Genomic DNA, 19,062 nt, shown 5'->3' on the forward strand with positions numbered 1-19,062 from the left:
AGCCGATGCCCTAATTATCAGTAGATGAAGCATGTTAGTTAAGACTATTCCAAACCCGCACATAATCCACCTCCAGCGCAACATCCTCACCATCCAGCGTATTCCCATCCGGATATCCAGGCCAATTCCCACCAACCGCCACGTTCAGCAGCAGAAAGTGGCCCTGATGCGCAACACTCGCCCACACCTGCTCGTCGCCCACATCCGCTCCAGAGACTGCATGGACCTGCTCCCCGTCTAGAAACCACCTGAGCGTCTCTCCTTCCCATCCTCCACCAGTAGTAGTATCAGTATCAGTATCAGTATCTGCAGACCGATCAACCTCAAACCCAACAACATGCCAGTCACACCCCCTCCATCCAACCCCCCCATTCCCCAACCCCGTATACTCATTACAAGGACCCCCCTCCCCCGTCTCCGTGCCACAATGCACCGTGTTATAAACCACCGGCTCCCCATTCACAACCTCGACAATATCCCACTCGCTGGCCATCGGCCAGAACGTTGGATCGTCGCGGAACGACGCCCCCAAGGCCCAGAATGCAGGCCAGATCCCGTGCTGCTGCTCTGGTGGGGCGCATCCTGTTCGGAGCCGGGACTCGATGTAGAGCTTCTCTCCTGGGGGGGCCTGGAATGTGGAGTTGGCGGTTTCGATTCGCGCGCTTGTCCAGTGGCCTCCACCGCCAGCTTCTCCGGGTTCAGTGTGGGTGTCGGGGTTTTCTTCGAAGCGTGGTGTTATTTGTAGTGTGTGGGATTCGGTGATGCGGATGTTTGAGGGCGAGGTGGTGTATGTTTGGAGTTCGTTATTTCCCCAGTTTGAGGCGCCGGCCGGGTACGAGGTTCCCATGTCGAAGAGCCAGTTGGAGCTGGGGAGGTGACTGTCATTGTCGTTGGCGATGTCGTTGGTGTTGGTGTTGGTGAATTCGTCGTTCCAAGTCAAGACGTATCCTTCTAGGGTTGGGATGGCTGAACCTGAACCTGAACCTGAGCCTGGGTCAGGGACTATATCTGAACCGTCATCAGGATCAATCAGGCCAGGGAATAAAGGACCGAGAAGATCTGGAAGACCCCCAGGGAAAAGGGGGATAGGGCTCGCATTCGCGGAGAGGAGGATAGGCAGGAATAGTAATTGCTTCATTTTAACCAACAATCAGATACCACCATTGATGAGATTCATTCTAACAGCGAAGCCGTATTTATGTGGGAATGGCTGCAAGGACACTGCTCAGACGGTGTATTAATGTTTGCTTTTGTAGGACTGCGTTCCTGCAGGCTTCGTATTCCGACCAGGGTCCCTGCAGTCTGCAAGTGATCAATAGACCGTCGATCCGATCTAGACCGGCGATCCCGGAGCTCGGAGTATCAATATCACTATTGACTATACACTATACAGACAAAAGTTGAGGTTGTGACATGACTGGTCACACAGGGACTATCAATGCAGCAAACATCTATAACCAGACATAAAGAATAGTCTAAGTCTTCGTAACATTCCCAATCCACTCATGCAAAACGCCCGCAATGCGATCCGAGTTCTGCTCCAGAAACTGCAAATGCGCATTCCCGTGGATCCCCCTCTTCCCTAGGTCCAAATGCTGCGCCTGCACGCCCGCCTGCGCCAGGAACTTGATAAAACAGTAGTCATACTGCGCATGGTACGACGCCTCCCCGGTGTCAATCAGAATCGGCACCCCCGCCAACCTCGTCAGCTTCCGCGCCGGCTCGGCCTGGATTATACACTCCAGCAATTCCCCAGGGGAGTCAGACGCGATGGTCTTCATGGCCAGCGGAGCGGTCATATTCGTCGGTGCGGGTTCATAGGTGAGCGGGATCGAGGTTAACCCCCACGGCCGACTAAGGGAGGTCGAGAAGATCACTTCGCGGAATGGGGGACCCTTCGGTTCGATCTGGATAAGGGATTTGATGAGCGAGGGTCTGCTGTCGGCCCAGGACCAGCCGTAGAGGCCGCCCTGGGAGTGGGTGATTAGCACGACAGGGCCGATTTTGTCGAGCAGGGCTTCGCCGGCGGATTTCATGGTTTGTTCTTGCGCGAGACTGTCCGAGATGGATTGCACTGTGCTTGCGTAGTATGTGTCGAAGACGTTGTCGCCGCGTTCGCCGGTCTATTAACTATTCAGTATACATCCTATTCAGAGTATTTGGGCTGCGTACTCCAGGCCACTGGCTGTGTAGTTTGGCTTGAGGCCACAGTGGATAGTCCTGCACGTTTGTGAATCGCTGGGCAATGAACTCCGCCGAGAAGACGTCCTCTGAGAAACCGTCTTGGGGAATCGTGGCCGAGCGTGCGGTCATGGTTCGGTCGGGGATGTACACTTCATATCCCTGCTCCAGGAACCATGATGCCCATCCTCTGCCGCCGTCGGGTTTATTCAGGAAGTTCTATAGATGTGAGCATGAACCAGGAAGGTTTACGTGGTGAGACGTACAGTGCCGGTTTGAGCTCCACCGTGTAGAATGACAATCGGGTATGGCTGGGTGCTGCCGCCCGACGGCGAGAGCTTCTCGACGTACATCTGGTTGTGGAATAGCCAGCCATCGGTGGTGTTGAGGTACTCGCCGCCGACGTAGAAGTACTCGCGACGGTGCAGGGCTTCTGCTGCAGAGCCGCCCTGCACGAGGGCGACAAATAGCAGGCACACGGCCAAGACGAGCTGCATGGCTGAGACTGGAGGCTGCAGGGATGGGGAGGAAGTCAAATAATAAATAACTAGGAGCCGGCCGTATTAAATCAGCACTTGCAGAAGTCTTGGAAGTTGGAGTCGAGATCCATAGTGCCGGGGCCGGAGGTTTTATGTGGCTGCTGGCGCTCCACCGCGAGATTAGTGCGTTAATCCTTGCCTGTTGGGTAAGAAAGTTTGCAGACAACGCAATACAAGATGAGAAGTATTATGATTCAATTCTGCTGAAGAATTCTGTTGAAGTCTGTTGAAGAAGTCTGTTGAAGAATTCCGTTGCTGCTGCGGAGAGTTAGGGCTTCTCTGGTTGTGGTTGTTGATGTCTATACACTCACTGCACAACATCACCGAAGAACTGGAAGGATCAAGACATACCCACTTCGTGTCAGTCCAGACCGTCAAAGTAGGAAATCAGAGTTCACCCGGTTCCTGCTGCCGATCGTTAATTTCAGTTCGACTGACAGCCCGATGAAAGTTGAAAAGTTGAAAAGTCAAACACCCTCATCCTCATCCTATTCCTCGCCAGCGCAGTGAGGATGCCCTCGCCAGACAATCTCTGCACAGACAGACGTGCACAATGGACGAAGACCTAACGACAACCCTCACCCTGGTCGGGCTCTTCGGCGGCCTCTCCATCCTGCTCATGGCCTTGCGCCTGTTCATGCGCAAGTACCGCAACCAGGACTTCATCCTGAGCGACTACCTGACCATGCTCTGCATTGTCTTCATCCTCGCCCGGTCCGCCCTGACCACCGTCGTCCTGCTCTGGGGGAACAACAACATGGCCCGGCCCGCATTGGATCTCTCAGAGCTAGAGATCTACCGCCGCACGGTGGGGAGCCAGATGACGCTTGCCAATCGCGCGATATACAATACTTAGTACGACCACCGCACCACGCTCATCAGTGAATACTAGTTAGTAATGAGTGCTTGCTAACAGCCCCTACCTGCCAGCCTGTGGATCCAGAAAGGCGTCGTCCTGCTGCTCTGCGGCCGCGTGCTCACCGGCCTCCCAGAGCCCGAGATGATCGTCAAGATCTACTGGTTCGTGCTCTTGGGCAGTCTTGTTGCGGTCCAGGGAACGACCTTTGGCGAGTGTCGCCCTGCCCGGCTGTACTGGCAGGTTGTTCCTGATCCAGGTGCGCACATCCATCCATAAATCACACCAACACCACGGATCTAACATACATAACAGGAGACTGCGTCAAGGCAAACACACAACTCGTCACCCTCGTCGCCTTGAACATCACCACGGACGCAATGCTGATCCTCCTCCCCATGCCCTGGCTCCTCCGCGTGCGGAAATCATGGTGGAAGTATGTCCCCCCCCCCCCCCCCAAACCAACATCTCTATCCTACCCAAACATAAACATAAGGTGGTAATAATAATCTAGACGCCTCCAATACATCTCCCTCTTCTCCATCGGCCTCCTCCTAATCGCCATCGCCATCGTGCGCCTCCCCTACTACGCCTCCAGCACGGCCCAAGTGAACCGCAACACCTGGGGCTCCGTCGAGGAGTTCTTCGCCGCGTTCGTCGCGAATGTCCCGACACTCTTCACGCTGCGCAAGGACCCGAATAAGGAGAGGGAGGCAGAGGCAGCAAGGGAAGCAGCATCTACCTCTTCGGCTCGTGTTAAGCCCCGGTTCACGCCGAATCAGTTCCATGATACGGATTTGTTTGAGACGAATGTGCAGCTGGGGACTGTTACTGTTGTTGAGGGGGAGGGGGATGTGGGGGTTGGAAGGGGGAGGGGGAGGTCGAGAGGAAACTCTGGTTTAAAGGGTCATGCCAGTGAAGAGAATCTTATTCCAGATGGGAAATTTTATAGTGGTGGTGGTGGTGATCGAGGCCGATGAATTGTGCATTTGCTGTTCGAGCCCTAATACGCCAATATTAGGTCTCAAAAGTCAAAAGCCCATGAATAACGAATTTAACATTAAAAAGCTACACCGTTTACAAAGACTAACTATAATAATTGCCCGCGCCTAGCCACGAACGATTCCATCCTCCTTACCATGCAAGGCTCTGACTGGACGCATCACAGTCCAGCTCTTGACACACTATCAAGATAATTAGTCCCGAACACATGAGTCTAGAGGGTCACAAACACTGCTCAGCCTGCTGGTATTTGACATTCTTCCGCGGCTCTCTTCTCGCGGGATAGATTTCTGCTCCATGGGATTTCTCTAGCTTTGAGTGTGCTTTCAACAGAGAGAGGATCTGTTTCTGTGTGTCTGTTTGTAACTGGTTAAATCCTACCAGTGGAGAGCAAGAGTGCCGGCATACCTGAGTGCTCTAGATCAAGCCTTTGGAGTATAGAAGTTGGATGACTGGGGGATTAGTACGCGTCTCCGTCTCATATAACGGAATCTTGACGTACCCAGTGGTGTTAAAGCACGATTGATACTCCATTTCCAACTTCGAGATCGTGCTCTTTACCTTCTCTTCGATAGCCCCCAATGCAGCTTGGGCTGGTTCGTCTTTCGTATTCACCGCACCGTACAGATCGTACCGAACTGAGGTTACTCGCTCAGATGCCGGAATAAAGCTTAGAGACAGCCAGCAGCCTGAACTGGGTAGAGTGAAGATGAACATATTCGGGAAGAGATGGGTTGACTCGGCCTTTGGCAGGAAATAGCCAAGCAAGGACTGGATGAAGGAGCCAGACACCAGTGTCTCCAGACCGAGGGAGTCTACCAGATATCCCGTTCTCACTGTCCGAGTTAGCAAGTATTGCATAGTATACGAGGTGAACACTCACAGGCCCCTTTCCAGTTGAATCCTCCCTCCAGCTTCCCTCCGCCAATCCACCTCGTCCTTAAAGACAAATCTCCCTCTTTCTCTTTCTCATCCTCACAATCCCCCATATTCACCCAAACAACCCCCTCCCCACCAACCCTCACCCCAACCTCAAACAGCCCGTTCTCGCCCCTCTCAAACCCCTGCACGCCATCAAAATGCGGCGCCCGGATTAACCGCCCATTAGCATTATAGCTCCACCCATGATACCGACATCCCAGCACCGTGGACGTGCCAGACTCCCGCGTTGCAACGGCATACGCCCTGTGTCGGCAGACGTTGTGGAAGGCGCGGATTCGGTGGTCTTTGCCTTTTATGAGCAGGATGGGGATGCTGGCGAGGGTGTAGGTGTGGTATGAGCCGGAGGATGGGAAGTGCGTTTTGTGGGTTAGAGGGATCCAGGTCTGTTCATGTTAGATTTTATTCTACTTTTGATTGTATTGGGCTGCTGGCAGACCTTGCTGAAGATGGCGCGGCGTTCAAGCTCGAAGAGTTGGTTGGATGCTAGCCAGTCCGGTGGGAAGTCTGATTCTTTGGAGACAATGTCTGCTGCTGGTGATGGTGGGGGTGAAGGTGAAGGGATGGTCTTGGGGGTTGTAGATGAGGTCCTGGCACGATACAGGAATATCAGACCGGCAAGGACAGCGACGAATGCTGGGAAGAGATTCTCCATTTTCACAGTTCAAGCTGCTGAAAATAACTGCAAATATCTGATCAGAGCTTATCTTATTATATCCTAAAAACAACTACACCGTAGCCTTGACTATCAATAACTCCATTGGCCAACGCTTGTTCCTCGATTTGCCGAATCTGGTGCACTTTTCCAGCACGGTCTTAGAATCACTAACCAGCCAGTCTCGTCGTCTCTGGTGGGTTGCCATTGCAAATCAATACGACTCTACATTACGCTGGCCACTGATCTCCAGCTTTCGGCACTACGGTCGTGATCACGCAACTGCCTGAACACCTGCTGGTTGCACCGGCTCTGGATCCTCCAACTTGGATTGGGCACTTGCTTCCTTCTCTCGCTCTGCTGCGTGCTGCTGGCACACGAGTTCGAAGACGCGGTCTTGGTAGACTGGCGTTGTTAATAAAACCAAAAGTAAAACCAGACTGTCAACTCACAAGAAACGCCACTCTCCTTTTCCGGGTTCAGGATCCCCTCGCGGTAGACGCCCTTTTCGAGATTCTCCTGTGCCTTCTCGCACAACTCGTAGTCCTCCATGGCGACCTGGCGGACAAAGCGGAAGTACTCTTCGAACTTCTCGCCCGTCTCCATGTGGTAATAATCAAATTCCATCCTGGTGATGCTGGGGTCGTCTGTTGGGCACACCCGGAACGAGGACATGCCTCCCCCGTAGACATTCAGGGTGCAGATTGGGAAGAAGTACAAGAACAGTCCGTCGTCGGGCTTCTTGGGGTCTGCAATGTGCTGGGAGAAGTTCTTGTGGTTGTGCACTTTGTACCAGGTTGGTGGGTAGTAAATCGAGAACGAGGGATGGGTGTATTGGCAGTGGAGGCATTCCTGGTAGCCATCGACCCTGCTGTACTTTAGAATTCGACTCTTATGGTATGCTCAAAAGTGGCGTACATTGTCTTCCAGTTGAATCGTCCTTCGTACTTGATGCTTCGTTTGTAGGGCAGCTTGGTGAAGTCGACTCGCTGGAGTAGCGGCTCCAGTTCTGGGAAGAATTCGTGGAAGCTCGGTGTGTCTTCTGACAGTGTGGTGAAGACAAGCCCAGTGGGCGTAACATGATGGCGAAGAGGCGCCTTCTGTACGGGATTAGCTCATGGGGATCATACTATCGCCTTCAGGATAACCTGCACTGTCCGCGCAAACAACCTGAATCTCTTCAGGAACTGGAATATGTGCATCGCCAGTGCTCCGGACTGCATGAATCGGCTGCTGTGCTATTTCATACTCGACCACTTCCCCAACGGTCTGGAATCTTGTCAAAGGACCAAGAAGATACCAGGACTAAACAGCATCAGTGATCACCTACTTGACTCTTCAAATTTGACAAACCTTCATAAAGACCGCCCGCCTTTCAAGCTGATATAGCGGCAGGCTGCAGTACCAGGATGCTGGGAGCGTACGTGTGAGCTCGGCCATTATGAGGGAAGCGCTTTGTCTGAGGATCGACTATTCGACTTGGTATGAGACTCCTCGACGCCTTTCCGTACTTTATAGTCTCTCCAACTCATGTACATTGTGTCGATCTGTCATGGCATCTGCGAGGTGTGTTTTATGGGCCGTCCAATTGGCCAGGCATAGCGTTTCCTGAAGAGGTTATGGGATCCCGACTTGTAACTTTTTGGAGAGCACTGTTTTGGGTCATTTCAGCTAAGACGCTTCTTTTGAATTCTGGGTTTGATGGCTAAGTCGATAAAGTCCAGCCACAAGATCAGCGTCAAGGCGCATTGTGGTCGTTGTATATATCTTCATCGATATAGGCAGCCCACTGATTCCCCGGTCGCAGCCATCAAAAATGACGAATCTGGATCGAATCTGGATCGAATCCGGTTTCCAAGATCTTTGGTGTTCGTTCTGGATGGATTTGCTGCTGCCTGGATCCGCAGTGCTGTGGCGAATGCGCGGCCATCCCATCCGCCGAAAGGGAAGCCGATGATGCCTCTTCAGAACTTCTCTTCTTCTTTATCTCGCTGATTTTTCTTTAACTCTCTGTCGCCCTCATTAGCTCAGATTAAGTTGTTGCAGCTTACCGTCACGCAGTCCTTCACCAGCGGAGATCACATGCCGCAACCCCGCGACTGATTACGTCGTGACGTGACCGTCTTCAGTCAACGCTGCAGCCATCAAAGACAAAACTGCTTCGAGGTTATGACCGGAAGTCTCTAGAGCTCGCCTTATTACAACATTGGTGCAGAAATGACGGGCTCCGACAAGGTCCAGTTCACCCCTCCGGCGTCGCCGCCTTCTCCGACTGCTTCATTCTTCGACGTCAGCGACGCGGAGGAGGATGAATACAACACCATCGCCCACGCTGCCGCCAGGAGAGGCGTGAGGCTTCTATTCTCTAAAAGCAAGGTGAGATCACTCCGGCGACTTGAGTTTATCCCTAGCTAACCAAATCCATGCTCAAGGTATACGTCCACCCAACTGCTTCCGCGAAAGACAATATCCCCGGCTTCATCGCCCTCCTCCAACAAAAGCCTGCCACTTCCCCTCACAATGCCTCGCGCCCCGAATCATCAAATCAGCCGGACCTTTCCTCCTATCTTCTCGCCTGGGTTCCCGAATCTGCCCTTGGCGATGCCTACGACACATACGTCAAAGTCGACCTCGCGGAGGGCGATTCCCCGCCGCGCCAAAAGTACCTCGTCCCCGCGCTTCCGGAAACATCTACATTCAAAGACCCAATAGGTCTATACTCATTTGCTGTCCCGCTATCACATATTTATTCTCTGCTCGTGCGCCCTCCGAGCTTGGGATGGTGGTTTGGCAGCCTTGTGATCAACTCTCGGGCAGGCGACAGCTTTCCAGCGCTCTTTTTCCACGACAGCGAATGCGAATCCACTATCTTGCAGAAGAAGAAGCGGACACGGGAAACATTCGACCCCTTTGATGAGAGTGGGAGTGTGTTCTGGGGTGGAGATGAGGTCCTGCGATGGCTCCGGCAACACGTTGACGTGCAGCGCTCCACCGTCGACAGTGCCGTCTATCTGATAAACCCCTCCGAGGAGGATCAGCTTTCCTTCGGGAAAGCACAGCTTGCCGATGCCTCTGCAGCGAACTTGCAGGAACCCCCTGCAGCTCCGAGGGGCGCCGCCGCCCAGCAGCACGATGCAGGCATGGACCCGTTTATGAAGGCAATTAAGGAGACAAGATGGAAGGTCCTTGAACAGTTGAGCAAGATTACAACTTTTACGAGACGCACTGCAAACGAAATAGCCGACAACCCTCGCGTTCCTCCCCAAGTCCGTCGCCTTCTGAAGACCCCGGAAATTCAAACGCTACAAGAGGAATTTGATAGCGCTAGGATATACCTCGCCCGCTGGGCGATGAGTATTTCAGAACAAAGCGATCGGGAAAGAAACCAGCGGATATATACTGCAAAGGATGTGCTCGAGATGGAGAACAGCTCTGTCGGGGATTTCGAGATCCTGGACCTCGAGATGGGGAACATGTCGACCAACGAGCGCCGAAAGCCAGTTACCTTTGAAGAATGGAAGGGCTTCTTTGATCCGCGAACTGGGCGACTGCTCGTCACGGTCAACGAGGTGAAGGAGAGAGTCTTCCACGGTGGTTTAGATCCGAATGACGGGGTCAGGAAGGAAGCCTGGCTCTTCCTGCTTGGGGTCTATCCGTGGGATAGTGACAGTGACGATCGTCAGGCCCTGATGAACTCGAGACGCGATGAATATATTCGCCTGAAGGGATCATGGTGGGAGAGAATGGTCGACGGCGATTCCACGATTGAGCAGCAGGAGTGGTGGAAGGAGCAGAGAAATCGAATAGGTAAGATGAGCTTCATTTGAGTATCACATGTTTTACTGACTCCATACAGAGAAAGACGTCCACCGTACGGACCGGACGATTCCTCTGTTCGCAGGAGAGGATATCCCCCATCCAGACCCGGATTCCCCATTCTCAGATGTCGGGACAAACGTGCATCTCGAGCAAATGAAGGACATGCTTCTTACTTACAACGAATACAACCAAGATCTGGGCTATGTCCAAGGCATGAGCGACCTTCTCGCCCCCCTCTACGCCGTTATGCAGGATGATGCAGTTGCATTCTGGGCGTTTGTCAATTTCATGAACAGGATGGTATGTAACCAAAAGTCCAGTTTTCCATCCCAGATGTGCTGATGTATGCCTTTTAGGAGCAAAATTTCCTCCGTGACCAGTCCGGAATGCGTGCTCAACTACTTACCCTAGACCACCTCGTCCAACTCCTAGACCCTCAGCTCTATCTCCACCTGCAGTCCGCTGACAGCACAAACTTCTTCTTCTTCTTCCGAATGCTCCTTGTCTGGTACAAGCGGGAGTTCGAATGGGTTGATGTCCTGCGTCTCTGGGAAACCCTATGGACCGACTATCTAACCAGCAACTTCCATCTCTTCGTCGCTGTAGCCATCCTAGAGAAGCACAGAGATGTCATAATGGACCACCTCAAACAATTCGATGAGGTTTTGAAATACAGTACGTTAAACGTCATTCATCCCGTCTCTACCTGTCTCAGTTCGCTAATACTTATAACCAACCAGTCAACGAACTCTCCAACACCATGGACCTCCTCCCTATTCTCGCCCGCGCCGAATCTCTTTTCCACCGCTTCTGCCGCTCCGTCGAAGCAATCGATAAGAAAGACAACTTCCCCACCCCGTCAGCTCAACAGCGCAAACCAATCCAATCTCAACCCCAGTCCCCCTCCAACGCAAACAAGGGCAAGGCCCCCGAGCGCTCATCTGCCTCGGCCTCTGGCGTCAGCACAGGCCGGCCGCCATCCTCAAACCTAAGGCCCGGTGATAAAGAGCCAAACACCAAGATCATTTCACCTGAGCTGAGAGAGTTGCTGAGGAAGGATATATTCTGGAATGATCATATCCCGGATCCTACCCCAGATTCTAAACCGGATGAGAACCCGCAGTCGGAGTCGGCATAGCATTTTCTTCCGCCATACTGGAAGATATACCCTGGTTCACCTAATTTACTAGAGCCAGCCATGCAGTCCGAAATTACTTACTTAGAACAATAGGAAGGGCGAAATGCTACTTCTTTATCATGATCATCACTGCAGGCTTTATCACGATGCGATATGATACGACATTTCTCACTATCTCCATTCTCATACTCTTACTCATGCTTTATTATTACCGGTGTTTATTGCGTTTCGGTTGGATGCAGGAGTTTTCTGGTAGCCATGGGCCATTTCATTTTTTAAATTCATATCAACCAATACATCTATCTTGAAAACACAATTGCTATCTATACCGTTTGCTCACTACCCTGTAGTTAGGTTTAAATAAAAAACCTAACAGGTTGATTAAAGCCCTATTGTATGTGTAAAAACATGCTCTTGGGGCGCTCGATGATTTACATCCATACACTAGACAGACTGCCTACCCCATTTTAAGGCAGGACGACGCGAAGAATCAAACAATTTATGAATATGTATCAAAGACAAACAAACTACCTAACCTTTGTCAGAGGGTATCTTTCTGCAAAAACCGGACCAGACCAAAAGATGACAAGATAACAAAACCAAGTATGCACGTAACCAATCAATGCAAAGGTAGAAATATATGTCCAAAAAAAAGAACCAAAACCAACGACCATGCCTAATATGCAACCCGCTAAACAGCCAGAAAGGAATAATGATAATAACACGCTCAAAGATGCAAGGAGGTAAAAAATTATAGGAAGCGGTTCCGCTTTTGACCCAGACAAAAGCATTGGAAAGGTGACGGTATAATAGTGGGGTAAGAGGGCAGAGGAAGAGATCAGGAGTAGGTGGTGCGAGACAATGAGGTGCAACGGCTACCGTAGCCCACGGAGTATGACGCGTTTGCTTGAGCCCGCTTTGCTAATATCGCTGATGCTCCGAGATTTCGGTAACGTGGGTGCGTTTTCGTCCCCTTCGTTTTCCACGGCTGGTAGAGTGTACTTGAACGGTCTGAGAGAAGTGCTCCGTCGCGCTTGGCCAAGAACGTCTTCCACCCAAGCCTCACTCTCCGGGGTGATGGCAGCGCGTTTAGCTCGGGGTTTTGGCCCCGCAAGACCAAGAGGTATAGCGGGAGCTCCGGGTGACCCATGACGGACTTCACTGACAGACGACATAGCACCTGCGGAGACATTTGACGATACCGATAGTCGTCTGTTGCCGAGAGCGTTGGACCCAGGGGAAAAGGAAACGTTGAGGGCATCGCCGGCACTGGCTGTTCTAAGATCGCCAATGTCGGAGACGTTGGACGAACGTCTCGTTTTCCGGACCGCAAGAGACGAAGACGGGCGGTTACTTATGACTGAACCAGGTCGAGTCGGCATATTTCGTGCATTACCCGATGGAACTCGGCTTGCAGGTGGCGAGTATGATGGGGAGTCGCGGGATGAGAGACCCTCAACTTCAACGCGAGGCGTCTCAGATACGTGGCGACGTCCGTGATGGATCGCATACTCTCGTAGATATTCGGCCAAATCTGCCCATCCACCACCAACTCTGACCATCACACGTTCTCCGTTTTCACCAACTGTCCGTACGAAGAGCTTGGTAGGAGCAGACTTCCCGCCACGGTGAAGATGGTAAAGCTTTACCGAACTCTCCTCGGGGGCATGGGAGTGTCTCCTGCGACCCGCCGCTGGTCGCAGACTAAGCGACGGGGTGGGAGTGAAGCTGCGCGAAGGGGTTCCCTGGGGCGAGTCTGAACGAAATCTCTCCCGTCTGAATGGCACGGAGGACGCCACCGAAATGGCATCATCGTCTTGGTCGGCTGGGACCAGATGAATTTGACCCGGAAGGGAAGTCAGGATGGAATTGATTTTCACATCCATCTGATCTTTGGGTCGAATTAGCCCTTTGTTTATAGACGATGACCGAGACTTGGCTTTGCCCAGGACAGGTCTTGAGGAGTCGCCGGTTTGGGGCTTCGACTTGTAGGGCCCAATGCTCTCAAGACTAGGATGAGCAGTCAACCGTTTCTTCAGACGGGCCGTGGTTGTATTGCTGAACGGCTCAACGCGTGTTTTGGGTGAGATTTCCTTATACTTCTGGGACTTGGATTGTGCCTCAATGGACACGTCAGAATCCGGTCCAGAACTGTCTCTACGCGTAATAGCATGTTTCTGCCCGTTGGGTCGTTCCATATCGCTGGTTGAGGACGCAGATTTAGACTTTCGGTGTCTTTCTGTGGGCGTGCTCTTCTGATGCCCTGCGACTTTAGCGTTCGAAGCATCCTCCTCATTGCCAGATCCAGGGTCGTAGTTGACATCGAGACTTTCGTTGATGAAACGTTGCAGCGGTAAGCTGAGTGTTCTGTTGTGCGAAAAGGCGTCCCGTGGTGAGGGTTTCTGGGCGTCTAGATGGAGCAGGCGATCCTCGCGTAGAGTATGGCCATTGCTCCGACGCGCAGGTTTGGACGGTCTGTAGTCAGCTGGGAAATGTGGTGGAGTCTCAAGGAGCAACGGTGTCGCATTCGACGAAGATGTCCGAGGCTCTGGAATTTCTGGGCTTGACACAAGCGAAGGGTAATCCGACACAGAGCCGTCAGATGCATTGGATGTCCTTCGAACACGGATTTTCTGTTTCTGTTTGTCCAGATCCAGTTGACCAGGGCGAGTCTTGGACAGCTTAATAGGACTGTCCAAGGGTTTCTTCGGTGTGTTCTTGTCGTCTCTGGCAGACTCTACAGGATCATGTTGCTCAGTCGGAACTTTGTTGTTATCATGGGGTACGAAAAGGTTCGGAAGGGCCGCTACATTATCGTTTGAGGGCGTGACGCAACGCTCAGTGGACTTTGGAGTATCAGCCCCAGGTGAAGTTTCAGATGCAACATTATCCGTGGCAACAATTTCGTTGTCCGCTGGCGGAGGTTGAGGGTGGCCGTTCCCAATAATTGGCTGGAGCTCGTTGGAGCTTGAAGAGGCGCCATCATGCTCAGGGTGCGGCGAGGATTCAGCCACAGCAACAGATTCGACACTGGTCTCAGTAACGGGCTCAGTAACGGGCTCAGTAACGGGCTCAGTAACAGGCTCAGTAACAGGCTCAGTAACAGGCTCAGTAACAGGCTCAGTAACAGGCTCAGTAACAAGCTCAGTAACAGGCTCAGTAACAGGCTCAGTAACAGGCTCAGTAACAGGCTCAGTAACGGGCTCAGTAACGGGCTCAGTAACGGGCTCAGTAACGGGCTCAGTAACGGGTTCGGGATCTTCATCAGCCTTCGACGATTCGTTACCCGCAGATGGTGCAACAACATTTTCGGATATCGTCTCAGATGCGATAGAGATTTGGGAGGATGACGGTGGTGATGGGATCTTGGCGCTTGTTCCTACTGGAGAGGCTTCAGCTCGCGGCGCACACTCTTCGAGAGATATTTGTGTTGAGGATTCGATCTCTTGGGCTTCAGGCTCGACCGGTAGCAGGTCTGTTGTCGGAACATCTGTCGAACTAATATCGGGTATCGCCAAGGATTTCGCTTCTGTGGGAGCATTCTCTTCAGGGCGGGTTGCTGTGGAAGAAAAGTTTCCATTGGCGTGGGAGCCCACGAGTGCCTCAGGACTTGAGTTGGTGAGGCGACCATTGTCTGGATCCGTAGACTGAGGTCGAGATTCATCGGCAGATACCGCATTAAGAGACTGAAATGTCTCCCGTTCCACGACAGCATCATCTTCTGGGGCATCAGATCTCACTGGCGGTTCCGTGTTCATACGTTCAGGAGTGTCATTCGGCTCCTCGGGATGCGATATAGTTTCCTTCGTCGCCGATGCGTCAACAGAAGATGGCGATTGCTTCTCATCGAACTCGAAAACGCCCTGTTGTTCATTAGAGCCCACGGATAGCGGATGCTTCAATGCTTCTGGCCTATGTACTAGCTGTTCACCACCAGCAATATCTTGCGGTGCGCCGGGTGTTGTATCTGTGGAACCAGGAACGTCAATATTTGCATCCAACTGCATGATCTGGACTGATTCCTGACTTTCTCCCTTGATAACTGGATCAGAAGGCAATGGAGAAGGAGAATCCGGTATGCTTCTCGCTCCTATGACAGAAGCATCCTTCACACCACGAGCATTTTGGGAAGGAGAGCGATCAAACGGACTGCCAATTTCCTCAGCGATGGTTTCCATTGGGGGAGTGCGTCCAATATGCAATACAGCCGGCCTAGTCTGGAGCTCAGGTTCAAGCTCAGGCGCTATAGCAGCATCCACCTGGCTAGGAGACTCTGCTAGCGGAGATTCGACTGGTGGAAGTTTAGCGACCTCGGTAGAATTTTCCGCGGAATATCCATTTTCTAGCATATCTTGTCCGGTAACCGGTTGGGGCTTATCGTTCTCTCTTGAACGAGTTGATAGTCGGCGCCATTCGTTTTCAAAGGCCTGCTTTTCAGCCTGCATCACCCAAGATGCAAAGTCCGCCTCGATAGCTTCCAGGTCATCAATCCAGTTCTCAGGGAGAGAATCCTCACGTCCGTCCAGGGAATCCAGTATCCGGTCCATCCGCCGACCCGCCGATAACACTGTCGACTCCAGGGTAGTCCGTTTCGCATGATATTTGGAAGGTGAATACAAAACATCGTTCTCAGTAGGGGGAACCGAAGACTTCAGGAGATCGAGAGCAGAATCAAGCTCTGATCTAGCAAACTGCAAGCTGAGTAGTAACCCGGGTATTTGTTTAACAACCAGCAGTCGTACATCCCATGTAGACAGCAACGCATTCAAACGCGATAGCAGCGGCAGGGCTCGCAATATAGTAGCAGTAATGACAGCGGTGAAGTCACTCAATTGAACATAGCTGAGTGGGGGAGGCACGGACATGGTGCTGTTCGCTGACGAAGGCCGAGACCGGCCTGGAATGTGGGCATTGAGGACGTGTTCCTTCAATTCTTCGACGTCCAAGCTATCCAGTCCATCACGAATCTCTTCGATGCGCCTCTCATGTTCCTGAACAACAGCCGTCGGGAGGCTTCCGCAGTATCCAGACTTCTCCTTGTCGGGCGGGGGAATGAACCCCTTTCCAACCTGGGCATCCGGCCGCTTTGGCCATTCCCACGCGCGTACTTCTCTATACCATTGTCCAAGATTTTGAGCAGCTACTGCAGCGCGTATCCCGAGAGCTCGTTCTGTTGATGAGGCATGAGCGATGCTCGTGGATAGGATATCGTGCGCGGCCGGTTCGTTACTACGCACAGCATCGGTCGACGAGAGTGCTTGTAGAGTCGATTCCGGCGATAGGTTTCCAAGGAGAGGGTCCACAACGTGATACTTGGGTACGGTCAGGCGATCTGATGTTTTGGGGGCCAACGTGGGGGGCGCCTGAAACGGCCGGCGAGGTGGGCTGATGCGGCCGCTCGCCATATCGTCGGCCTTTTTCGGGCGGGATAGAAGGCGTCAAGCTTCAGGAATGTATTTCTAGATCTGAGTTCAACACCGGAGGCTGATTAACGGAGGTCGCGCAGCGAAATAGACAATATGGGAAACGAAGCGTGGATGAAGAGCAAGCATGCTGAGACGCGATCTCACGAGCCCGTCTAGCGAGAGTGGGAGGAAGTGGCAGTGAGGCGAAGGAGCAGAAACCGAGAAGGGGGTATATGAAAGGATTAATAAAAAAAATCTAGGGGTTGAGGTTGAAGAGAGGAGAGGTTGGAGAAGTAGTGAAGTGGTTGTGCAGGTGGTTGTGGTAGTTGAAGGACGACTGGACCGGGAGGAGGAACGAGCGTCAAGAAATGAGTGAGTGGATGGCAGGAAGTCCAACTGTGTCAAACGCAGAGGGCCCAATCCTAATAATAAGCAGCCAATAGGTTCAGGCCTTGCAATGTGGACGAATGGTTCTTTTTTACGATCTCGCTCGTTTTTTTACAACGCGTCGGGTGTGGAGCGGCGCCAAAAGGGGTCGGCAAACGCGCACTATTTGCCACTAGTTATACAGCTTCTATTTAAACAAGACAAAACAGGAATTACAAAAACATTGCCTACTCAGCCTACCCAACACTGTGCCATGACAGTAAAGCACAAAACAGGAAAACAAGGACTACGCAGGGCATCAGGGAAGCAAGGTGAGTGTGTATTTAGACTATCATGTCGACGGTGGATATTGTTCCAAATATGTAAGGAAGGTGTCTCAGGTAAGGAAGCGATCAGAAAAGCTGAAACTATGAAAGCTTCCAGAACAGAAGTAGATTTATATTAATCGGTATCAACACTCTTCACGCTGGCACACATCCTCTGGCCCGTATCATCCGCGCCGCAATCTCTCGAAGTCGTGCCAACGAAAGCTCCCAAACGTCTGCCGCGTTGCGGCCCGGGAAAACACCAGATACACCAAAGAGCTCTCCACGGGTCACTGGAATGCCGGCAGGCCCCCCTTCGGGGATGGGGAAAATACTGGAGCGGAACCGTTCACTTACATTGCCCGCCGCAGTACGTTCGTATGCGCGTAACTCCCCTGCTACACGATTGTGGACTCGTTTGGACCAATTGAACAGTAAAACCAGCTGGACATTTGGACGCCCTCCCACGAGCAACAACTCCATATCACCAATCAATTTTGGCCAATTATCAGACCATCCCGACTCCGCCGCTACAGAAGGAAGTGTATCTGTATTGGGCATAATGGCCCAATCGGGCTCCTTCCTGGAACCCTCGTAAGGGAATGCAAACCCGTCGAATGCTAGGAAGTGTCAACCAAGCATTTTTTATATGAATTTAAAATAACTGCGGTATAATACTACTTACTTGTTCCCACCACAGTCAATAGATGCTGACGTTCGTCCAGAGACAAGAAGCCTGTCGCTTGCATTGTACTCGCCTCCAATGAGAGCCACATCTGGGGGACATCGTCTATCCTGGTTAGCATCACTCGAGCTGTGAATGTGTTCGTGTGAGAGTTATAGGTCATGCTGAAGAAATATTAGTAAATTCTATCAAGCTATAACTACGGATTGGTGTTGACATACCGTGGTATGAGGTTTTCGATACTGTGGTCTTCTGAAAGTGCATCAAAAACGGCAGACCCGATACTTGGAGGAACATTATTGAACGTGAGTTCCGTGTTCTTGGTCGAGGCTAAAATCACAGTTCTGATGTCGGAGAAAGTTCTATACGATGGGGTGGCGCTCGGAAGAGTGGTGTTGTTGCTCCAAAGAGCTCGAGGGATAATTGGATCTCCCATGATGGTGAGTTCGCGTTCAGAGGTAATACTTCAATTGAAACGAGAAAGAAGATAAGGAGTTGATGTATCAAGGGAAGGAGGGCCAACACAACCCTCTGACAGAATTGGCTCAAGACAGCATTCTCGTATAGTAGCAAAGTTACTGTAGGTGGCAATACATGCGCGTGATGACAAGTGATGTTTATGGTACCAGGTGAGTGTAGCACAGTGCAGGGGCAGCGTTTGATCCTGAAAATGAGTGGGACAAAACTGTGCATAGGCGGGGAGGCCGCCTTTGCATTGATGTTGACGTGGCCCTGGTGGTCCGGAACTTGGAAGAAGAGGTAAAGCAAGGCACAGCCGGTAGGAGATTTTGTTGCAGATTCAGAGTCGGTGTACCTGCGGCAGGTGAAGGCTGATGTGTGTTTTTGACATTACACAATCAAGTAAAACATCCTGGCCAATATGTTCTCTGTTGGAAAATGTTGTAATGGAGGCGAATGTGTTAAAATCAGTATGCAAAACCTCATCGTGTAATGAGAATGGTAGATTCAGCTAAAATCGGAGTGTATAAACAAGTCCATGGCCATAGCTGGCATGATAAATATGAGATATTTCCATGTGTCGTTGGAAATGAAGTTTGGAGGAGGATGGGATGTCGAGGAGATGGACTCCAGCCTGGAATGTTGCCTGGATGGGATTCCCCACAACGCTGCCGAGATCTCGAACCTCTCGA

At 51.8% G+C, this 19,062-nt stretch overlaps 8 protein-coding genes across 8 annotated transcripts; 2 read left to right on the top strand and 6 right to left on the bottom strand.

The window, feature by feature from the left end:
- Positions 1-34: 34 nt before the first annotated feature.
- On the bottom strand, positions 35-1,138 carry APUU_10648A (glycoside hydrolase family 16 protein; the record flags this gene model as incomplete). Its single annotated transcript, XM_041703129.1, has 1 exon — positions 35-1,138. One exon carries the CDS (start codon positions 1,136-1,138, stop codon positions 35-37), a length of 1,104 nt encoding a protein of 367 aa, XP_041550014.1.
- A 337-nt stretch (positions 1,139-1,475) lies between these two features.
- On the bottom strand, positions 1,476-2,678 carry APUU_10649A (alpha/beta hydrolase; the record flags this gene model as incomplete). The annotated part of the gene is made up of 3 exons (XM_041703140.1): positions 1,476-2,123; positions 2,173-2,400; positions 2,448-2,678. The coding sequence occupies 3 exons, from the start codon at positions 2,676-2,678 to the stop codon at positions 1,476-1,478; spliced, it is 1,107 nt and encodes a 368-aa protein (XP_041550015.1).
- Positions 2,679-3,273: 595 nt separating this feature from the next.
- On the top strand, positions 3,274-4,556 carry APUU_10650S (uncharacterized protein; the record flags this gene model as incomplete). Its single annotated transcript, XM_041703152.1, has 4 exons — positions 3,274-3,575; positions 3,651-3,835; positions 3,892-4,012; positions 4,091-4,556. The coding sequence occupies 4 exons, from the start codon at positions 3,274-3,276 to the stop codon at positions 4,554-4,556; spliced, it is 1,074 nt and encodes a 357-aa protein (XP_041550016.1).
- A 244-nt stretch (positions 4,557-4,800) lies between these two features.
- Positions 4,801-6,172, bottom strand: APUU_10651A (putative iron-sulfur cluster-binding protein; the record flags this gene model as incomplete). The annotated part of the gene is made up of 5 exons (XM_041703163.1): positions 4,801-4,934; positions 4,987-5,030; positions 5,081-5,414; positions 5,462-5,903; positions 5,957-6,172. 5 exons carry the CDS (start codon positions 6,170-6,172, stop codon positions 4,801-4,803), a joined length of 1,170 nt encoding a protein of 389 aa, XP_041550017.1.
- Positions 6,173-6,446: 274 nt separating this feature from the next.
- On the bottom strand, positions 6,447-7,612 carry APUU_10652A (RHO alpha subunit C-terminal catalytic domain-containing protein; the record flags this gene model as incomplete). Its single annotated transcript, XM_041703174.1, has 5 exons — positions 6,447-6,577; positions 6,625-7,040; positions 7,091-7,272; positions 7,325-7,477; positions 7,526-7,612. The coding sequence occupies 5 exons, from the start codon at positions 7,610-7,612 to the stop codon at positions 6,447-6,449; spliced, it is 969 nt and encodes a 322-aa protein (XP_041550018.1).
- A 777-nt stretch (positions 7,613-8,389) lies between these two features.
- On the top strand, positions 8,390-11,129 carry GYP7 (GTPase-activating protein GYP7; the record flags this gene model as incomplete). Its single annotated transcript, XM_041703185.1, has 5 exons — positions 8,390-8,548; positions 8,605-9,979; positions 10,029-10,291; positions 10,348-10,666; positions 10,732-11,129. 5 exons carry the CDS (start codon positions 8,390-8,392, stop codon positions 11,127-11,129), a joined length of 2,514 nt encoding a protein of 837 aa, XP_041550019.1.
- Positions 11,130-12,004: 875 nt separating this feature from the next.
- APUU_10654A (GAS2 domain protein) lies at positions 12,005-16,534 on the bottom strand (the record flags this gene model as incomplete). Its single annotated transcript, XM_041703196.1, has 1 exon — positions 12,005-16,534. One exon carries the CDS (start codon positions 16,532-16,534, stop codon positions 12,005-12,007), a length of 4,530 nt encoding a protein of 1,509 aa, XP_041550020.1.
- Positions 16,535-17,382: 848 nt separating this feature from the next.
- Positions 17,383-18,347, bottom strand: APUU_10655A (uncharacterized protein; the record flags this gene model as incomplete). Its single annotated transcript, XM_041703207.1, has 3 exons — positions 17,383-17,846; positions 17,912-18,075; positions 18,133-18,347. The coding sequence occupies 3 exons, from the start codon at positions 18,345-18,347 to the stop codon at positions 17,383-17,385; spliced, it is 843 nt and encodes a 280-aa protein (XP_041550021.1).
- Between the last annotated feature and the right edge of the window lie 715 nt (positions 18,348-19,062).

The sequence above is a fragment of the Aspergillus puulaauensis genome, chromosome 1, assembly GCF_016861865.1.
Source record: "Aspergillus puulaauensis MK2 DNA, chromosome 1, nearly complete sequence".
NCBI classification, from domain to species: Eukaryota; Fungi; Ascomycota; class Eurotiomycetes; order Eurotiales; family Aspergillaceae; genus Aspergillus; species Aspergillus puulaauensis.